This window comes from Candoia aspera, chromosome 5, assembly GCF_035149785.1.
Source record: "Candoia aspera isolate rCanAsp1 chromosome 5, rCanAsp1.hap2, whole genome shotgun sequence".
NCBI classification, from domain to species: Eukaryota; Metazoa; Chordata; class Lepidosauria; order Squamata; family Boidae; genus Candoia; species Candoia aspera.
Window position 1 is genome coordinate 64,335,109 of NC_086157.1, and position 19,575 is coordinate 64,354,683.

At 37.3% G+C, this 19,575-nt stretch overlaps 1 protein-coding gene across 3 annotated transcripts; it reads left to right on the top strand.

Annotated features, from left to right (window-relative positions):
- Positions 1–1,406: 1,406 nt before the first annotated feature.
- Positions 1,407–18,855, top strand: CCT8 (chaperonin containing TCP1 subunit 8). Of its 3 annotated transcripts, none has more exons than XM_063305449.1 (16): positions 1,407–1,572; positions 6,022–6,112; positions 6,415–6,494; positions 6,834–6,983; positions 7,314–7,494; positions 7,847–7,908; positions 8,591–8,728; positions 13,386–13,564; positions 14,233–14,299; positions 14,379–14,466; positions 14,563–14,678; positions 14,936–15,007; positions 15,088–15,252; positions 15,780–15,899; positions 17,791–17,889; positions 18,648–18,855. In XM_063305449.1, exons 1-15 carry the CDS (start codon positions 1,513–1,515, stop codon positions 17,881–17,883), a joined length of 1,662 nt encoding a protein of 553 aa, XP_063161519.1. In that variant the 5' UTR covers positions 1,407–1,512; the 3' UTR covers positions 17,884–17,889; positions 18,648–18,855. The 3 variants fall into 3 exon arrangements, with proteins under 3 accessions (XP_063161519.1, XP_063161520.1, XP_063161521.1); XM_063305450.1 differs by having other exon boundaries at positions 17,791–17,884; XM_063305451.1 differs by lacking the exon at positions 17,791–17,889 and having other exon boundaries at positions 1,408–1,572.
- The last annotated feature ends 720 nt before the right edge of the window (positions 18,856–19,575 follow it).

Below are 19,575 nucleotides of genomic sequence, written 5' to 3' on the forward strand. Positions count from 1 at the left end.
AATTAATCATGATTTATCCACCTGCAAATGTATGGGAATAGAAGAAGTCTTATTAAGATATGGCTACTTTATTTGGAATGCCAGAATCCAGACTATGAGTAGATGGCTGCAAGACCTAATCCAATTGGTCTTCAGTATTTTGCAGCCCAGATAAGGTAGCCCTGTTAACAAGAATTACTTTTCCATAGAAGGTCCTCAACATGCTTCTGCTTTTAAAAAGGCTACATATTCTGTACTCAGTATGTAGTGTTCAGCCAACAAAAAAGGAGCTTTGCAGAGAAACTGAATCTGCCAAATCTTAATTGTTGAGGTGATTCTAGCTATTGTGAAGATGAAAATCAGGTACTTCATCTTATATGAAATTACCACTCCAGATACTGCTGAACTATAATTTTCAGAGATGTTGGGACCTGAAAGAGTCTGAATTCCCCATCCCTATTCTACGCTTTAACATGAACAGGGAAATAACTGTTGGAAATTTAACTTTGTGAATTATGTTTCAATGTATTTATCTGTGAAAAATACAGTGTACATCTGCATAGTGAGGTGGTGCAGAAATTCCCGTCAATGGCAGATTACTTAAATGAACAATTTAGAAGAAGCAATGCAAAACTGTCCTGTTAGTGTTTTTTCTGTTGTAGGAGCTGAGCTGATTACCCTGCAGAGTTAATTGGTTTATCCTTCCAGGACAGCTGGAAGCCTGTCATGGGAAATGTAAAGATTATAGTAACCTCAGGTTAGTATGCTCTTTAAGGGAGCATATGCCTTAACATTTCTGTAGGTTTTATTTCCATAGGCTGAGTTTGATGGACCAAAGAACGTAGGGCAAAATCTTCTCAACCTTCTCCCAAAACACTTACATGTGGCTATTCCTAGACTTCAAACTTTTTCTTTCCCATTGAGCCATTGGCTCCTACATGTTCCCCAGTAACTAAACAAAACTATGGGCTATAGAAAACACATTATTTTCTTTTTCTTTTAGCCGTACTTCAGTATCTCCAGTTTCTGCCATTTCCTCTTTTTTAGCTTCTGAGCACGTTGAGGTAAGAACTTATCAAATTTCGAGGTACAGAGTTCTTCACTGTAAAGTAAAAACACTGCTTACAGCTCCCTGAAAACTGCATTTTGTATAATTATAATTGTATAAATATAGAATTAAACATTGCAATATATTTTTGAACTGGATGCCTAAACTAATTCAAATGACATTTAAACGATGGGGATGCGTAGAGAGAGAACACCATCGCGCTTCACAGTATTCTTATACCGCCGCCTCCTGCTCGTCAGGCGAACAGCCGCTCCTGGAGTCTGGCAAGAAACTGACATTTGATTTCCCTTCCCACATGATCCGCTCCACCCCTCCTTTTGTGCCGGAACTGCAGCCATTTTGTTTAGCCGCGCCTCCTTCCTCTGCGCTTGCGTGTGAGGGCGCGACCGGGTGTGAGTTGCGCGCGTCGCCCCAGCCACTGGATCCCTGGTATTGGTGTTTCTGCGCGTGGCCACAACGGGAAGATGGCGTTGCACGTTCCGAAGGCCCCTGGCTTTGCCCAGATGCTGAAGGAAGGGGCGAAGGTGAGAGGAGAAACTCACGGGGAATGGAGGAGGGCGGCCTGGAAATGAGGGAAGGCGGAAGGTTCCAGAAAAGAGATCGCAGCCTGCGTTCTAGGCACCGGCTCCACGTGTCGATCAAAGAGGCGGGGCTATTGGGCCCCTCGTGGGGCTCCGAGCGGGCGCGGCTGTCGCTTGAAGGATTAGTATGGAGCCCGCTCCCGCTCTGGAGGGTTATGGCGACTCCCTTCTCAGCTCCTAACGTACAAGAGAAACGCCCAAGACGGCCTTTCCCGGCCTGCTGCTGTCCAGCGGGCACCCAGGGAATTCTGGACTTGAGGTTCAGTGCTTGCGGAAAACAGCAGACCGGAGAAGGTTCAAAGAGTCCACTCGAGTTCCGCCTGTCATTCCAGCCCCCCCTCCCCCGGGAGGTTTATGGTTGTAATAATTGTATTTGTTTCAGCCTTAGAGCAAATGTTTTATTAAGAGTTAAGGAATTGCGGTGTAAAATGGAAGATAAATACATGTTAACGCGAGAAGCCATTGCTAGAATGGGTGGCGGGAACAGGTTTTGCGGCTCAGGTGGATTGCTTGGTTGTAATTCTGGTGCAGTCAGTCCAAAATGGTAGAAAGACTCTCAGAAGAGGCTCAGCATGCCTCTTTTCTGAATTCAGCTCCATTTTGTCATGCCTGATTTTAATGTCACTTCTGTTTTGTTCAGGATACTGGCACATTGAGCACATCCATGGCTGGATCAGGATACTGTACTTTAAACTATATGCATAACTCACTTCGCCTTCCTGAACATTAACATAATTAGTATATATCTTAGTTTTTTTTTAAATAATTCTTTTGCAGTGTCTATGTTTGTTTCTGAATAAATATAAGTCTTTGATTAAGAAAAGGGTCCTTTTGCAGTTTAACAGTGGGAAAAGGAAAGCATGAAACAAGTAAATTCAATTGAAGGAAATTAAGGGAGACCCTTCAAAGGTTCTGTACAGGGGCCACTACTGCTGCACTTATAAAGAAATGAACAGTAGCAGGGTGAAGTTTACAGATGACACCACATTAGTGAAAATAATATATATGGTGCAAAAATTCTGACAGATGAAAACTGACAGTATTTAGATTTGGACAGTTTGGCAGAAATGTGGAGATAGTATGCAACAGCTGCAGAAAATGGAAATTGCACATTATGGATCATTGCAGAAGTTATCAAAACTAAAATTACCAACATCATTGTGCTTTATAAAAATCTGTGATGCAGTCATTCTTGAAATATTACTGCATGTTTCACTATTACATTTTGAAAAGAATTGTGTATAATTGGAAAAGCTACAGAAATTGAAATTTTGAGTTCAAGATAATACATTTTCTTAATTTACATATTTCATCATTAAAAAGTTATCTCAATATCTATTATAATTCGTTATAATTATAATTCATTCTTAGGAATTGACTTGAAGCTAAAATGTCAAAATTCCTATTACCTTTGAAATTTTTAAATTAATTTCAATTTAAATGTGATTTAGAATTTGAATATGAATAAATTGATTAATTTCATAATATTTGTTATAGCTTGTTAGGCCCAGCATATCTCTAGGTGCATAATGGCAGTGAAGTCTGAAAACTTCATAAAGGCATATGAAGTCATATTCATGTAACACATTTTAAAGAACTTTAATAATTTCTTGTGATTCTTCCCCACTTCAGTTAATGTTGGTTGCCACCATTCATGTTATGCTTTTCCTCCTTTAAGAAACAAAAGCTTTTTAGGTAGTTAATGAAAAAAACATACATCTGCTTCTGGATGCTGTCTTATCATGATGTGGTTGGTGACTGCCTCCTCATACAGGTAGTCCTCAATTAACAACCACAGTTGGGACTGGAATCTTGGTTATTGAATGAAGCTGTCATTAAGTGAGATGGCACGTGACTGCTTCGCTCAACAACCACAATATCAGCACTCCCAGTTGTGGTTGTTAAGTGATCTTGCAGCTCATTAAGTGAACGGAGTCTCAGGTAAGGAGCGTAGGGTGCCTCAGGGGTGGGAGAGACCCTGGGAGCCCGGTGCAGGCTGCGTGCAAGTGTCTTTTTGCTCAGGAGCTGAGAATCCTGTTTGGATCTTGGCTCCCTCTTGTCTCTGGGGGCTGTTTCAAAAACTCCCTGCCAACAGATTCCAACCACCCCTTGAGGCGCTCCTTACCTTACCTGCCCTGGCCGACATCCAAGCAGGATTCTTGTCCCCTGACCCAAGAGGCAATGCAGTAAGGTAAAGATCGTGGGGTGCCTTGGGGTGGTGGTGGTGGTGGTGGAATCCTTTGAAAATCCTTGGAATCTCAAAGGATTCCATCTACCGTCTGGAAGCACCCCATACTCCTTACCTTACGCACTGCCTCTCAGCTCAGGAGCTAAATATCATTCATCAGGGAGCTCTTGAAACAGGCCCCAGAGATGAGAGGTAGCTGAGATCCAGCCAGGATTCTCATCCCCTGAGTGGAAGAGGCAGTGCATAAGGTAAGGAGCATGGGGTGCCTCCAGGGGATGGGTGGAATCCTTTGAGATTCCAGCTCCGTCCAAGCTAAATCCTTTGTGCTAGCTTGCACGGAGCAGGAATCCTTCAGCAGGGAGCTCTTGAAACAACCCCCAGAGATGAGAGGAAGTCTTTTAGGCAGGCAGCAGCAGCTTGCAACCTTCCCATTGACTTTCTGGGAAAGCTGCAGAGAAGATTGTACATGGTGATCACATGATCGTGGGGCACCTGGCAACCGGTCGTAAGTGTGAGCAGGTTTCCAAGCACTCAGATTGGGATCACTTGACTGCAGGGGTGTGTGTGCGCAACATTTTGCAACGGTTGGAAGTGCTTTACAGGCCGTAAAGCTTCCTTTCTGAGGCAGTTGTAACTTCGAAAGGCTGTTAAGCAAATGGTTGTTAAGCAAGGACTATCTGTATATCCTTGTTACTTCATCATCACTGCTCCTTTGTCTTCAGTTAAATTCTGACAGGGAAAGTGGAAAAATATAGATTGTCTGCTGACTGGAATTCTTAAAAAAGGAACTAATGAAACAGTCACAGCAGCACAAGAATATGCTATGCAAACATAAATCATAACAGCCAAAATTGAACATACTTCAAATGATAGCAAATGCTGACTATGTAAGATCAAAGATGAAACTGTAGATTACCTCATTACTGGCTGTATCAAAATTGTCAATGTTGAATATAAGCAATCCAATTTTCAAAAATTATGCATCAGAATTAATGTAGAGAGTAAAATTTGGCTTTACTGTTAACACTGGGATCATGCAACTGAAAACATCTTAGAAAATGAGAAGGCAATTCTTGTGGGAACTTAAAATACAGACTGATAAATACCTAAAACACAACACACCATGCATTAGTGTTAATGAAAAGAAAAAAGTGTGGTTCATAAATGTAGCAATACCAGGAGTCAAACTGTTGAGAAAAAAAAATGGAAAAAAACCCACTGAGATTAGCAAATTGAAGTTGAAAGCCTTTGGAAGAAAAATCAACTACAATATGATAGTAATCAGAGCTCTTGGAGCCATACCAAACAGATTCACCAAACATTGGAAATTCAAAATTTACTGGATTTGATGCTGTTGAGGGAGGGAAGGAGGGAGGAAGGAAGGGAGGACCACTGTGTTTGGAACGTACAACAGTGTTTCCTAGACTCTTGGTTAGAACCCAGATAATTGGAAAATAACTAGTCTCTGATATTTGCTGAAGGAATAGTAGTATAAAGCAGTCTGAGAAATAATTGGTGATAGAGAGACAGTTTTTCTTGCTTCTGTAAATTTAACTGGAGGCTATGTAATAGAGACATTATAGTTTTATTATTTCCAACAATATTGGAAATTAGGTAAAAGGGGATTGGAACCCTTTCTTTTCACTGGCAGAATAACTCTTGCAAAAGGGAATGTGACTAAATCTGGGGTGGTGGGAGAAACTTACAGAAGAAAAAGTTTGAAAATGTGACAGAATCAGCTGAGAGGTAGGAAGAAAAAATATCCATTAAAACATCCATGCACACAAAAGAAATACCATCTGAATACACGAGATGAATACATGAATACAGAAATACCATCTGAATACATGAGCACAGAGAATGATGTATTTGCATTAGGCCTTCTCACAGATATAACATGTTACTTCATTGTACAAAATAAAATGCAGTTGCATCCCATGGTTGCTGCTGAAAAATGGAGCTGAAAGAATTTCAGAAATCTTTTCCCTATTTTGTTTGAAGATGCTCCACTCTTTAGCTTAAAAAAACAACAATCCTCCAGAGCATTTAGTCCTTGCTTTTTGTCTTAAGATATAGTCCCAAGTGGTAGAAGAATGGGAAATGAAGAAAAACTAAAGCACAAATATGTAATTTTCAAAGTTTTTATAACTACTATATTATTTCATGAGATGATCTCTAATTCTGAGTTGTATTTGTATATCCAGCATTATTCTGGGTTGGAAGAAGCTGTGTTTCGAAACATTCAGGCATGTAAAGAACTTGCTCAAACGACTCGCACAGCCTATGGCCCAAATGGTGAGATGTTTTTTTTTCCCCTGTAAATATATCTAATTTTCTATTTACCTAAGTAGTTCCATTACTTGTATTAGAAGTTAACTGGGACTCTGTAAAGTTTCATATTGTTCTTTCTTGACTGCATTTTATTTTATTACATTAATTAATATCTAACCCATTCAAAGACTGGGCAGCTCACAAAAAAATCCAAAACCAGCAAAACCAGAAATTGTTATCTTGTCTAATTTATTGATTAACTTGTTATCAAATTATCCATAAGTATTTAAAATACTATTTGATATTCTGTTTTTTGCTTGATTTAGGGATGAACAAAATGGTTATTAATCATTTGGAAAAGCTTTTTGTTACTAATGATGCTGCTACCATTTTAAGAGAATTGGAGGTAACTTTTTGTTAATACTCAATTTAAAATGCATTTCTCAAACATTTAATTGTTCAGTACTTCTTTATGACTTTGTTTGCTAAACAAGGCTTTTTGGGGGGCGGGGGTACATTTTTCTGTGAACTTACTCTCAATTAGGATCTGAAGTATCTAAACAACACTAGAGATGTGTGCTGTTAGCCTGCAAAAGCCAAGCTACATAGCATCTTTTATCCCATAAAAGATTCAGGAATACTAATTAATACCTTGAATATGTATTATTAGATAATTAAATATACTTTTATTTATTGAATTTTAATATGTGTTCAATGATTTCCTCTAATATAAAATATTGGATAGGTTCAGCATCCTGCTGCAAAAATGATTGTTATGGCTTCTCATATGCAAGAACAAGAAGTTGGTGATGGGACAAATTTTGTTCTTGTTTTTGCTGGTGCCCTTCTGGAACATGCTGAGGAACTTCTAAGAATGGGACTTTCTGTTTCAGAGGTATGGGTGTTTTGTTAATAATTGCATTTCCAATAATATTTCATTTGTGGATATACTTTTATTAGTCTGACTGTTAGCGTTTATGAAATAAGAAATCTATTAAGTTTATTGGGGCTAATTTCCAGGTAAACAGGGATATGATTGTAGCTTCAGTCTTACTTTCAAGTAATTAATTTGAAAAAAGTATTTATAGAATAATATCCTCTGATGTTGCCCCATACAAAGTAGTAGACTGATTAATTTGGAATATATGTGGTATTCTGACAGATGTCAAACTTTTATGCATATTTATGTGTTATAGTACAGGCATTTGCCTATATTTAATTGTAGGTGATTGAAGGCTATGAAAAAGCTTGCAAGAAAGCATTGGAGATTCTGCCTGATCTTGTGTGTTCCTCTGCAAAAAATCTTCGGGATGTTGGAGAAGTGGCATCTTTGCTACAAACTTCAGTAATGAGTAAACAGTGTGGTAGTGAAATCTTTCTAACACAGCTTATTGCTCAGGCATGTGGTAAGTAAACTTTAGTGTTTTACTTAATATTAAATGTATTACTTAATAATAGATTTTGTTATGTATTTAATATTCACATTGGGAGTGTGAATCAAACAATGCTTTTTTAACGTAAACAACCAATGGAAAAGTTACAGTACATCTCTTCTTAATTCTAGAAATTCTTGTTAGTGACTGTTTGGTTTTCAGATAAGAAATCTACTTCTGTGTTGTTAGGTAGATCTAAAACACTCCATGTAACAGGAAAATAATACGCTTTTCATTTATTTCAAATTAATATATAACTTAAAGTAGAAAAATAGAGATCAGAAAGCTAATATTTCCTAAAATTATGTTTTTAATTCTTTCACAGTTTCTGTTTTTCCTGAATCTGGTCACTTCAATGTTGACAACATCAGAGTATGCAAAATCTTAGTAAGTTGTGATTTTTTTCCTTTTTAGTAATACATAATGCAGAAGTTCCCAGACTTTCTTGGCATCCTCAGTGTCTCAGTAATTTTTTCACAGTTCTCATAGGCCAAGAGAAATAACTAATCGTTCTGTTTATTAAGTAGTTAGGTCCAAATTTAAAATATCCTCCGTTGCCCTTTTGAATTTAATTTAAAATATCATGGAGTGCACAGTATGGGAACTGTGGAGAGATTTCCAGGAATACTTTGATGAGATGTTTTACTCCTAAAACACTAAATTTAAGAAAAAAACATTTCATTATTAGTGTTACTTTTATTAAAATTTTGATATTATTAAAGTTGATGTCATATATTGGAAAGAATGTGAAAAACAATTTCTTAAGGGTCTATAGGAGTTGCTGTCCCTATCTTTACAAATCTGCTATCAAATATTGGAAACAGTGGACAAATGAATGATATGTGACAGAAAAAGGTAGTTCTAGACAATCTATATTTTGTATACTTAAATTAGCCGGATTTGGAAAAAGGAACATCTGAAATGTTCCTGTTTGAGCATGTATCCCTAAATAAATACATTCAGAGTTGAAATGAAATCTTTGCTTTGCTTTTTTACAAAATGATAGCATTAACACATCATTTTAATCATTCAACTTAACTAGTACAACTGTTATTTGTACTGTTTTCAGGGTTCTGGTATTAATGCATCCACTGTATTGCATGGCATGGTATTTAAAAAAGAAACCGAGGGTGACGTTACTTCTGTTAAGGATGCTAAAATAGCTGTCTACTCTTGCCCTTTTGATGGTATGATAACAGAAACTAAGGTATGTTATGGTTAAATTTTGGTAGTAATTTATTTTTGAGCTTGACTGGAAAAGCTTCCATTATAGTTTACACATTAGTAACAGACAGCATTTCTGGACCTCATGTTTACTGTCTGAAAAGACAGTAAGAAAAGGAAAAGGAAAGCAAGAAAATTCAAGTAATAGTGTTTTAAAGTTCTAAGGTTTATATAACAAATAAAGAGAATGTTACTTTATTATACTGCTGAAATAATGCCTGGAGCAATTGGTTTTTGACTATTACCAACTGGAATAGAAACAATTCCATAATTGAAGGAGCTAAAAGTAACTTACAGGTAGTCCTTATTAACTGCCTCATTCAGTGAGTGCTTCCAGTTATGATGGTGCTGAAAAAATAACTTGAGGACCAATGCCTGCATTTGCGACCTTCATAGCGTTCCTCAGTCATGTGATTGCCATTACAGTCAGTACGTGTGTGACCTATGATTTTCTTTTTTTACCCCTCTTGCATTGCAGAGAGATCGGAGAGAAAGGGATTACAAAACAATAAGGCACACATGGGGAATACACATTGAAAGCAATGCATTGTCATTGGGAGCCCCAAGCACACTAAGCAAACAGTTCACTGTATTCGCCATTGTGTGCCTGCTTACTCTTGTAATCCTGTCCTTTGCTTTCTGTGAGGGTGGGGGAAAAAAAACCAAACAATTTTGTTAAGCGATCTTTCCTGTGCCTGACCAGTTTTTTTTGTCCCCTCCCCTTCAGATAGCAGAGAGTTTGGAGAGGAAGGGATCACAATGGGGGCCATTTGCATAGTGCACTTATGGCTGACAGTACCAGCACACTGCTTTCTTTTTTTTTATTATTATGAATTTTATTAAGTTTAAAGAGAAAGATAAAAGCTACGAGAAAACAAAAAACTACCAAAAAAAGAGAAAAGAAACTAAAAAGGTGTGAAAACACAAAAGGAATTTTTTTTTACATCATTACAGAAAGATGTGACTTCTGACTTTTAACAGCAAGGATATACACAGATTTCCCATAATCAATCTCTTACTCTATATTAAACCAAAATCACATTATTTCTATAAATCATTCCCCTTTAGCACATTATAAAAATTACAGTACAGTTACTCTCTTGCCTTACATTAAAATAAAAAAAATCATACAAACTTCCTAAACAACTTCTTCTCCCTCAAAAATAACACTTATTTAATTATTCCCTTCCTACTACTATTTTGTACGTTTCTGTCTACTATAATAAAAGTCAAACTAAAAGGCACATAAATTGTCAGTATACTAAATAATACAACAGTTTTAATAATAATAATCATAGTAAACCCCAAAAAGAAAAGCAATTTGAAACAATGATCTTAAATTAAATTCTTAGAACCATCCAAATAAACATTTTATATCCTAATAATGTTAATCCATATCCTTAAAAACAAATAACATCAGTCAAACCCTAAAAGTGATGCAGATAAACATTATTTAACCCTTATCCCACTTCAAAATAAAGCATTTACATATCCCCACAATGGGCACAGAGCTCTTCTCTTGAAAAGATCGAACAGCCCAACTGCCCCCCTCAAAAATTCCAGCTTCTCTTCAGAAAACCTCCCATACTAATGACCCCTTCTTATTTATAACATTTCACCAAAAAGTCGGTTTTACTTACTGCTTGCAGATCCCTCTTTCCACTGAATTTCTCCAACTCCACTATCCAGTCTTCATCCAGCATCTCAACAGAATCCCAATCTCATTCTTAGAAGAATCATTTCTATCACTGTTGAATTCTTCAACTTCATCCACTATGTCCCCAACCAGATGACACATTTTAAAACTCATATTTTCCACCATGTCCTGAATGTCTTGTATGAAAACTTGATAGAAGTCAGAAAAGATCTGTTTAAAATCTTGATGGAAGTCAGAAAAAATCTGTTTGAAGTCCTCCATGTCTCATGCAGTAGATTATGGTGCCCCCTAAGAGCTTAACTAGCGAAAGTCGAAGATATGGAAAAGTTCTGAAGTATGTTTACACAAAGTGAAAGTGAGATAGACCATTCCCAAGGGAAAGTAGAAACAGAAAGCCAATTCAACATGTAGGAAAATGCTAATATCTTCAAATTTAATACAAAAATAATAACAGACAATTATTTACTCTCAGTCCACCTTTATATTTGTAAGGGAAAGGAATTCCAAAACTTAAAAAAGATTTTTTTAAAAAAGTTATCTGAAAAATTACAATAAGCACCAAGAGAGCCCACTTCTCCTTGCTGTTAGAAAGCGTCTCTTAGGGTACGCGTACTTAAAAAAAAAATAAACTTGGTGATTTAGAAATGGGGTTGCTGGTCTTAGTGTCCCTTTAAGGCTACAGCATGGCTTGGAAAATGACGTCGTCTCAGTCTCCCAGCTAGCTCTTACTGTCCTAACAGCCAGGAACCATGCTGAGACAAGGAACAGGTCTCTAGGGTTTTATTGTTGCTACATAACAGGGAAATCCTAACAAACTGAAGAAGCGTGGGAAAAACCCAGACATATAAACCCCAAAGGTTAAGGCGGGCCCGATCGGTGTCTCTTGGAATGGCTACCTAATTCCTCAGTGCTACGCATGCGCTTTACAGCTTGGATGGGAGCCCCCTGCTCACCATCCTTACTCATGACATTTACCAGTCGAACGTGAAACACATTTTGCGATCTTCTGGCTACAAGCAGCCATCTGGAGGACAGATGGGGTGATTCCTGGTGTTTTCCTTCATCCGGAGAATGCTCCTGGGGTTCAGGAAAACCTGCCTGAGACCAAAAAAATTGAATTTCAGTTCCGCCTGCGGAGTCCGCGGGCACATCTGCTCGGTCTGCCATGTCCCCACTGGAAGCCCCAGCACATTGCTTTCGATGTGTATTCCCCATTGTTTGCCTGCTTACTGTCTTGTAATCCCTTTCTCTCCAATGAAAGTAAATACATTAATTCTCTTCTGGCTAATTATCCCAGTGCTGGGATGAATATGCCAAAGAGTGGAGGAGTGGTTAGGAGGCAGACAAAAGTGGAAGGTGTGAAACTGGTTAGTCTTGTCAGTTGCAGGCAGCAGCTGTGAGCAGGCTATCCCAGTGTTGGGGTGAGGATTCCAAAGGGCGGGGGAGTGGGAAAAGGAAAGCATAGTCACGGTCATGTGATTTCCCACTTAATGACCTCTTCGCTTAACGACAGCTGCATGTCCCAATTGCGTTTTCTAGACAAGGACTACATGTATTTGTCTGCTAAGTACGTGGAGTAGCCTGCTTTCTACTCTCTTGCTGCCTGCCAATTTGGCTCTTGGGTGACAATTCGTGTAAGGTAAATTTTTATGGAACTGGTTAGACAGGAGCCTAAAATTGATCTTGATTTATTTCTCTGTCCTTGCTGCAACCACATTTAATTGTTAAATAGCGGGTAGAGGATATTTATACCAGTATGCTTAGATTTTTTTCCCCTTATGTAGATGTTTTAGCCTGCATTTTTGTTTACAGTGGGATTACATTAATATGATAACCTTTTCCACAATAGTGATGATTATTAAAAATAGTGCTATGGCTGCATAAATAGCAGTGGTCTCTATCATATGTGGAGCCTTACTTGTGGTATAGCAGCAGAGGTGTGGCATAATTTCCTTAGGCAATAAATGTAGTTTAAAAATTTCCTACCTCTCTCCAAAATTACAAATGTAGAGTTATTGCGGTGATAATATATTATTGCGTTCTTCTTCGGATAATTTGAATAGTATATAGTATTTTTGTATGGGAAATGGTATTCTTTCTCTGCTTCATTGTATGAAGAGGATATAAGTTTTTTTTAATTTAGCGGTATATCAAAAAGATCTCTGCTCTTATTTTACAGAATGGTGACTTATTTTCAAAACTGCAGTGTCCTATCCAAGATTACATTATGGTTGTACCACTTTGCAGATACATCTAAGACTATATGCTTCTTACGCACACATTTAAAAGCGGTCTAGGGAACTGCAACTGAAATCTAGAACATACAAGTTTGCTAGATGTAATTCTCATACAAAACAGTACATTGGTAATACAGTTTCCTATCTGAACACTTATGGAAGTCCTAAAGTAGGTGTAACACAATTAAAGAAAAATCCAAATATGCCTCTTCCCAAAATTCCTTCAGTAAGAAAGAAAATTCTGGCCGTTCCCAGGTGTCAGGCAGTTTGCCTACTTTGTATCATTGTCACATTTTCTGTGTACCTTTGCTCTCATAAAATGTTAAGTTCATCACTGGCAATCCAAAAATTGACCATACTTATTTAGGTAACAAAACACGTCATACTTGATCAGCAAGAATTTCCAACAAATAGTAATCTGTAGGCAAGAACCGCTCTGTGGTCTGTGTCCTTGTGCCTGCTATGTAATTGCTTTAATAATTCCATCTATAAGTTATATTGGCAAGGGAATGGATTAAAGGCTTTAGGGTTATTGTATGTTATTGCAGCTGCTGTTCATCACCTGAATCTGGGCTGTCTAGTATTTCTGGGATATCTTGTTTCCTAGTTCTCCTTTGCAAAAACTAAAGCATATTGTAATGAATTGTATCTGAGAACAGGAAACCAAACTTGATTTTTTTTCCCTTAAGGCAAATACTCAGCATACAAATTTTATGAATGATAGGGAAAATGCTTTATTCTTGCAGGGAACAGTACTGATCAAAAATGCTGAAGAGCTGATGAATTTCAGCAAAGGAGAAGAGAACTTGATGGAGCTACAGATCAAAGCTATTGCTGATGCTGGTGCGAATGTGGTAGTTTCAGGGGGAAAAGTGGCAGACATGGCTCTTCATTATGCAAACAAATACAATCTTATGTTAATCCGGTAAGGTTTGCTAAACTGAGAAATCTAATTTTCCCATTCAGTTAAAATAGTATACTTTAAAAAAAAACATTCATTGCTTGATGATTTCAAGTTTATAATGCAGATTTGACTTGATTTCAAATGCTGGACTTTGAAATTTTTATCCTATGATGATAGGAATTTACATAAGATCGAAGTAGAATGTCATGACTTGGAAGAATCAGGTCCTTTACCATTTTCTTATTACTTAAAATGGTCTTTCCTATTCAGCTTCCTTTGGAAGTAAGGTTTTACGTGATGTCCCATGTTCAGTTAACTTGATACAAGATTTCTCAGATAATAGAAAGGCATGTTATAAAAGAATACAGACACACTTGTATAATGAACTGAGTTATATTGAGATACTTATTCTATGTCTATAGTTTTTTCTGAATCATGTAAGTTTGGAAAACTATGATTAACGTTACATGACAGGATATAGTATGGAAGAAGTATGTTCAGTTTATCATGAGAATCCAACTTGCACATGAAGCAGGAAGGTGGTGAGGTATTAACAAACTTTTGTTTCTGGTAGAAATCTGTTTACTATCCATAAAATGAATATAAATGGTTCCTGAAAGTTATATTGTGTGACAACAAGAATTTTCAAAGTATAGTTTTCCTTCTTGAAATATTTATATATTTTAAAGGCTGAATTCCAAATGGGATCTCAGGAGAATATGTAAAACAGTTGGTGCTACAGCCCTGCCCAGACTGGTATGTAAAAAACAATAATGGCTATTTCTATTGTGATCATAATTCTTGACATAACCATAATTCTTCTTTATCCTCACAGACTCCACCCAATTTAGAAGAAATGGGCCACTGTGACAGTGTGTATTTATCAGAAGTTGGGGAAACACAAGTGGTCGTGTTTAAACATGGTATACTGCTTTTTATACCAGATTTTTTTTTTGCCTATAGATGTAGTATTTACATTTGTAAAATGTTTCATGAGTCTTTTTTTTTTTTTTTTGCAGAAAAGGAAGATGGTGCTATTTCAACAATAGTAATTCGTGGCTCCACAGATAACCTCATGGATGATGTAGAAAGAGCAATTGATGATGGTGTAAATACTTTCAAAGTACTCACTCGGGTGAGTAAAGCCTTGGGCACCTATAATTTGGGAATATTATATAATGTGCATTTGCAGAATATCTTTGATAAGCTGTATATAATTGGCATATTATGGTGTTCACACAATAGGTTTGGCTTGTCTGTATCAACTTGATATACTGTTCTATCTAGATAATACATTCATTGTATTTTACAAGGCTTTAGAAATGAATATTTTTTGAGGCTTTCATGCTTCAGTTTGTTACTTGGTATTTCTTACATTTCACTCTTTTGTAGGATAAGCGCCTTGTCCCAGGGGGTGGTGCAACTGAGATAGAGTTGGCAAAACAGATAACTTCATATGGAGAGGTATGCTACAAACTTATTTTTCCAGTCAGATTTCTTTTATAACTCAATACAGCTTAAAAGTAACCCCCATCTGTGTTCAGACTTGTCCAGGTCTTGATCAGTATGCAATCAAGAAATTTGCTGAGGCATTTGAAGCTATTCCCCGAGCTCTGGCAGAAAATTCTGGAATTAAAGCAAATGAGCTTATTTCAAAGCTATATGCAGTACATCAAGAAGGAAACAAAAATGTTGGATTTGATATTGAGGTAAGACCAGCTACAAATTCACCATAATCTAAAGTGCAAAATTTTAAATTGATTCAGTATTTTTCTGAACATATTAAAAAGTGGTGCCATTAACAATCACAATACTGCTGGTGTATGTACAGGAGATGGGAGCATTAAGTATGTACACCACCCTGAGTTGACAAAAAATAAAGTGATAATATCTAATACATTATTAATTAAATTTTATAACTAAAACAAGTAGGAAATACAGTGTGGCTGTATTGCCCAAGTTCTTTTTCTTGCTGCCAGTAATGGTACATCCTAGCAATTCTGAGGCACCCCTATCAATGTGAGGCAGACTGGGTATAGTTCCTACAATCATAGCTATTATGTGACTGTTTAATATAGATGTAAACGTACAGATCTATAGTGCCTGTCCACTGTTTGGGTGACAGAGCAGATATAAGGACTGTAGATTAAGGTGGGGGAAAATAATAGTTTGTAATCAGATAGAAAGGCTGTTCTATCTGTTAATCATTCTGAGTATTTGCTAATATTTTTAACAGGCTGAAGCTGCGGCTGTGAAAGATATGTTAGAAGCAAGTGTATTAGACACACATCTTGGGAAATACTGGGGTATAAAGCTGGCTACAAATGCTGCAGTAACAGTATTGAGAGTTGATCAGGTAAGTTGGCGTAATAGGCTTTTTAGTGCTTTCAGTTTTATACAATATCGTTATACGATTGTTATTCGTTTAGTCACTTCCGACTCTGCGTGACTTCATGGACCAGCCCACGCCAGAGCTTCCTGTTGGTCGTCAACACCCCCAGCTCCCCCAGGGACGAGTCCGTCACTTCTAGAATATCATCCATCCATCTTGCCCTTGGTCGGCCCCTCTTCCTTTTGCCTACCACTCCCCCTAGCATCAGCATCTTCTCCAGGGTGTCCTGTCTTCTCATTATGTGGCCAAAGTATTTCAGTTTTGCCTTTAATATCATTCCCTCAAGTGAGCAGTCTGGCTTTATTTCCTGGAGGATGGACGGGTTTGATCTTCTTGCAGTCCAAGGCACTCTCAGAATTTCCCTCCAACACCACAGTTCCAAAGCATCGATCTTCCTTCTCTCAGCCTTCCTTATGGTCCAGCTCTCGCAGCCATATGTTACTACGGGGAACACCATTGCTTTTGCTATGCAGACCTTTGTTGTCAGTGTGATGTCTCTGCTCTGAACTATTTTATCGAGATTGGTCATTGCTCTTCTCCCAAGGATTAAGCGTCTTCTGATTTCCCGACTGCAGTCAGCATCTGCAGTAATCTTTGCACCTAGGAATACAAAGTCTTTCACTGCTTCTACATTTTCTCCCTCTATTTGCCAGTTATCAATCAAGCTGGTTGCCATAATCTTGGTTTTTTTAGGTTTAGCTGCCAGCCATCTTTTGCACTTTCTTCTTTCACCTTCATAATAAGGCTCCTCAGTTCCTCTTCGCTTTCAGCCATCAAAGTGGTATCATCTGCATGTCTGAGATTGTTAATGTTTCTTCCAGCGATTTTAACTCCAGCCTTGGATTTCTCAAGCCCAGCATGTCGCATGATGTGTTCTGCGTACAAGTTGAATAGGTAGGGTGAGAGTATACAGCCCTGCTGTACTCCTTTCTCAATCTTAAACCAATCTGTTGTTCCGTGGTCTGTTCTTACTGTTGCTACTTGGTCGTTATATAGATTCTTCAGGAGGCAGACAAGATGACTTGGTATCCCCATACCACTAAGAACTTGCCACAATTTGTTACGGTCCACAGTGTCAAGGGCTTTAGAATAGTCAAGAAAACAGAAATAGATGTTTTTCTGAAACTCCCTGGCTTTTTCCATTATCCAGCAGATATTGGCAATTTGGTCCCTAGTTCCTCTGCCTTTTCTAAACCCAACTTGTACCTCTGGCAATTCTCACTCCATGAATTGCTGAAGTCTACCTTGCAGGATCTTGAGCATTACCTTACTGGCATGTGAATTGAGTGCCACTGTTCGATAGTTTGAACATTCTTTAGTGTTTCCCTTTTTTGGTATGGGGATATAAGTTGATTTTTTCCAATCTGATGGCCATTCTTGTGTTTTCCAAATTTGCTGGCATATAGCATGCATTACCTTGACAGCATCATCTTGCAAGATTTTGAACAGTTCAGCTGGGATGCCATCATCTCCTACTGCCTTGTTGTTAGCAATGCTTCTCAAGGTCCATTCAACCTCACTCTTCAGGATGTCCAGCTCTAGCTCACTGACCACACCGTCATAGCTATCCCCGATATTGTTATCCTTCCTATACAGGTCTTCTGTATATTCTTGCCACCATTATACGATGCCAATAGTCAATTTTAACATTAACATATGTTTACAAAGATGTGTTGATATTTGGAGTTACACTTTTTTATAGCCAACCTAATGTATGTTAGTATATACTGTAGATTACTGTTAGGACTATAGGTATTGACTTGTACAAATAAAGTATTCAAAGTCTTAGGTTCATAAGAAATTACCTTTTTCATGAAACATGTCAAAATGTGTCCGTGATGTGAAATTTCTGTAGATTATTGTGGCCAAAACAGCAGGTGGTCCAAAAGCCCCTAAAGCATCAGAACAATGGGACAAGGATGACTGGAAAGATGCCCCTGAACAATAGTGTACAGTAAGATATGGCCTCGTGTGTAATGTTGACAAGAGTAGAAACTTTGCATGAATGCGTTTTATACTCTGCCTGAAATGGGTATGTTTTGTTTCCACACTCACATCTGTGTAGGCCACAACACTAACTATCTGCTTGAAGTGTTAAAATACAGCATCTTATATTAAAACCCTGTTTTAGAAATATTAAGAGAGCATTAAAAGCATATGAATTGATTGTCAAAATTGACCAAAGAGTGAATAATCATTTTGTGCAAGGAGTTTTTAACTATGGCCTGGTAGATTGACTGGCAATTTCATTATACCAGTGTATTCAAATATACCTGAGAGAGTATCCCTAGATATTTAAATCTGTAGATATGGCTGTTGTTATTGAAGCTATTTTTATTATCTGTTTTCTGTGGCTACAGTAACTGTTCTGCATAAACACCATTACATTTTAAAACAGTTTTGGGGACATCAGGTTTCAGACACAATTGGCCTTGAGAACTAGCTTTCATCTTACTATAGTATACACAATAATATGTCTTCCATGAAACCTTTGAGAAAATCAAGTAACCTTTGACTCCCTAAAAAAACACTATTTATATAGAACCAGACAATTTTTCTGTTTTAAAAATGCATTGTCAGTCTATCACGGCATAAAAAGTTGCAATTAGTGTATTAATACACCTGCATACTTCACCTATTTGTAATCTTTAAGTATTGACAACTTAAAATATAGTGATAATATCCAAGTCTTATAACCTATTTCTTTTGTAGATCATCATGGCCAAACCAGCTGGTGGCCCTAAACCACCATCAGGGAAGAAGGATTTGGATGATGACCAAAGTGATTGAAATAGTTATGCACGCATAGACAATGTTGTGTACCTTGCCAGATGTGTTCTACTTATCTTTAAATTATGAGACTAATCTGTAATAGAAGTCTACCTTGAAGCATTTCAATAAAAGCAGTTTCAGTAAGCTATGTTTTTGTCTGGTTTAGAAGACATGGTTATTTAAAGGGTTTCCAGTTATGCATGTATACCTCGTGTAGGGCTGTATATTAAAGCAGTTGAATCTACTTGCACATTATTTAAGTACAGTACAGCCAGACCATTGAACAATATTAATAGAGCTGCCCAAAGCATTCAAAACACATGTTTTTCAGTGCACAGGACCATAATGAGGCACCTACTTTTGAACTGTAGAAGCATATGAATCTTTTGCAAGAAATAGGTGCATGTGATCCTGGTACAGCTTCTTTAACAACTGCACAAAGCTTATAAAAAAATATGGCTACCGTAACAATTTGGAAAGAGGTGCTTTGTATGTATTTTCATTCAGGTCGCTTTTTTTTACTGCTTTGCATAGCTCTAATAGTTAACCTCTTGTTAAATACAGAACAATTGATCAAATCATGGTTATAAAACAGTACATTCAAATTAGTCATAAACCTTTCATGAGGTACAAGACCTTGGAATTAGTTAATTTGATAATATATTGCAGAAGATCAGGAAGAAGATTTAGACCTTTTAACTTGAATTTTTAACTAAAAAAATCCTAGGCAGTTACAGTATGAAGAGACTATTATTCTTTCCACTGTATTACAAGAGGCATGTGTGCTACATATTCTTATATCTGAGCAACATTGTTCAGGTTTTCTCCTAGCCCTTCTACAGGTGAAATGTGTTTTAACTTTGTAAGT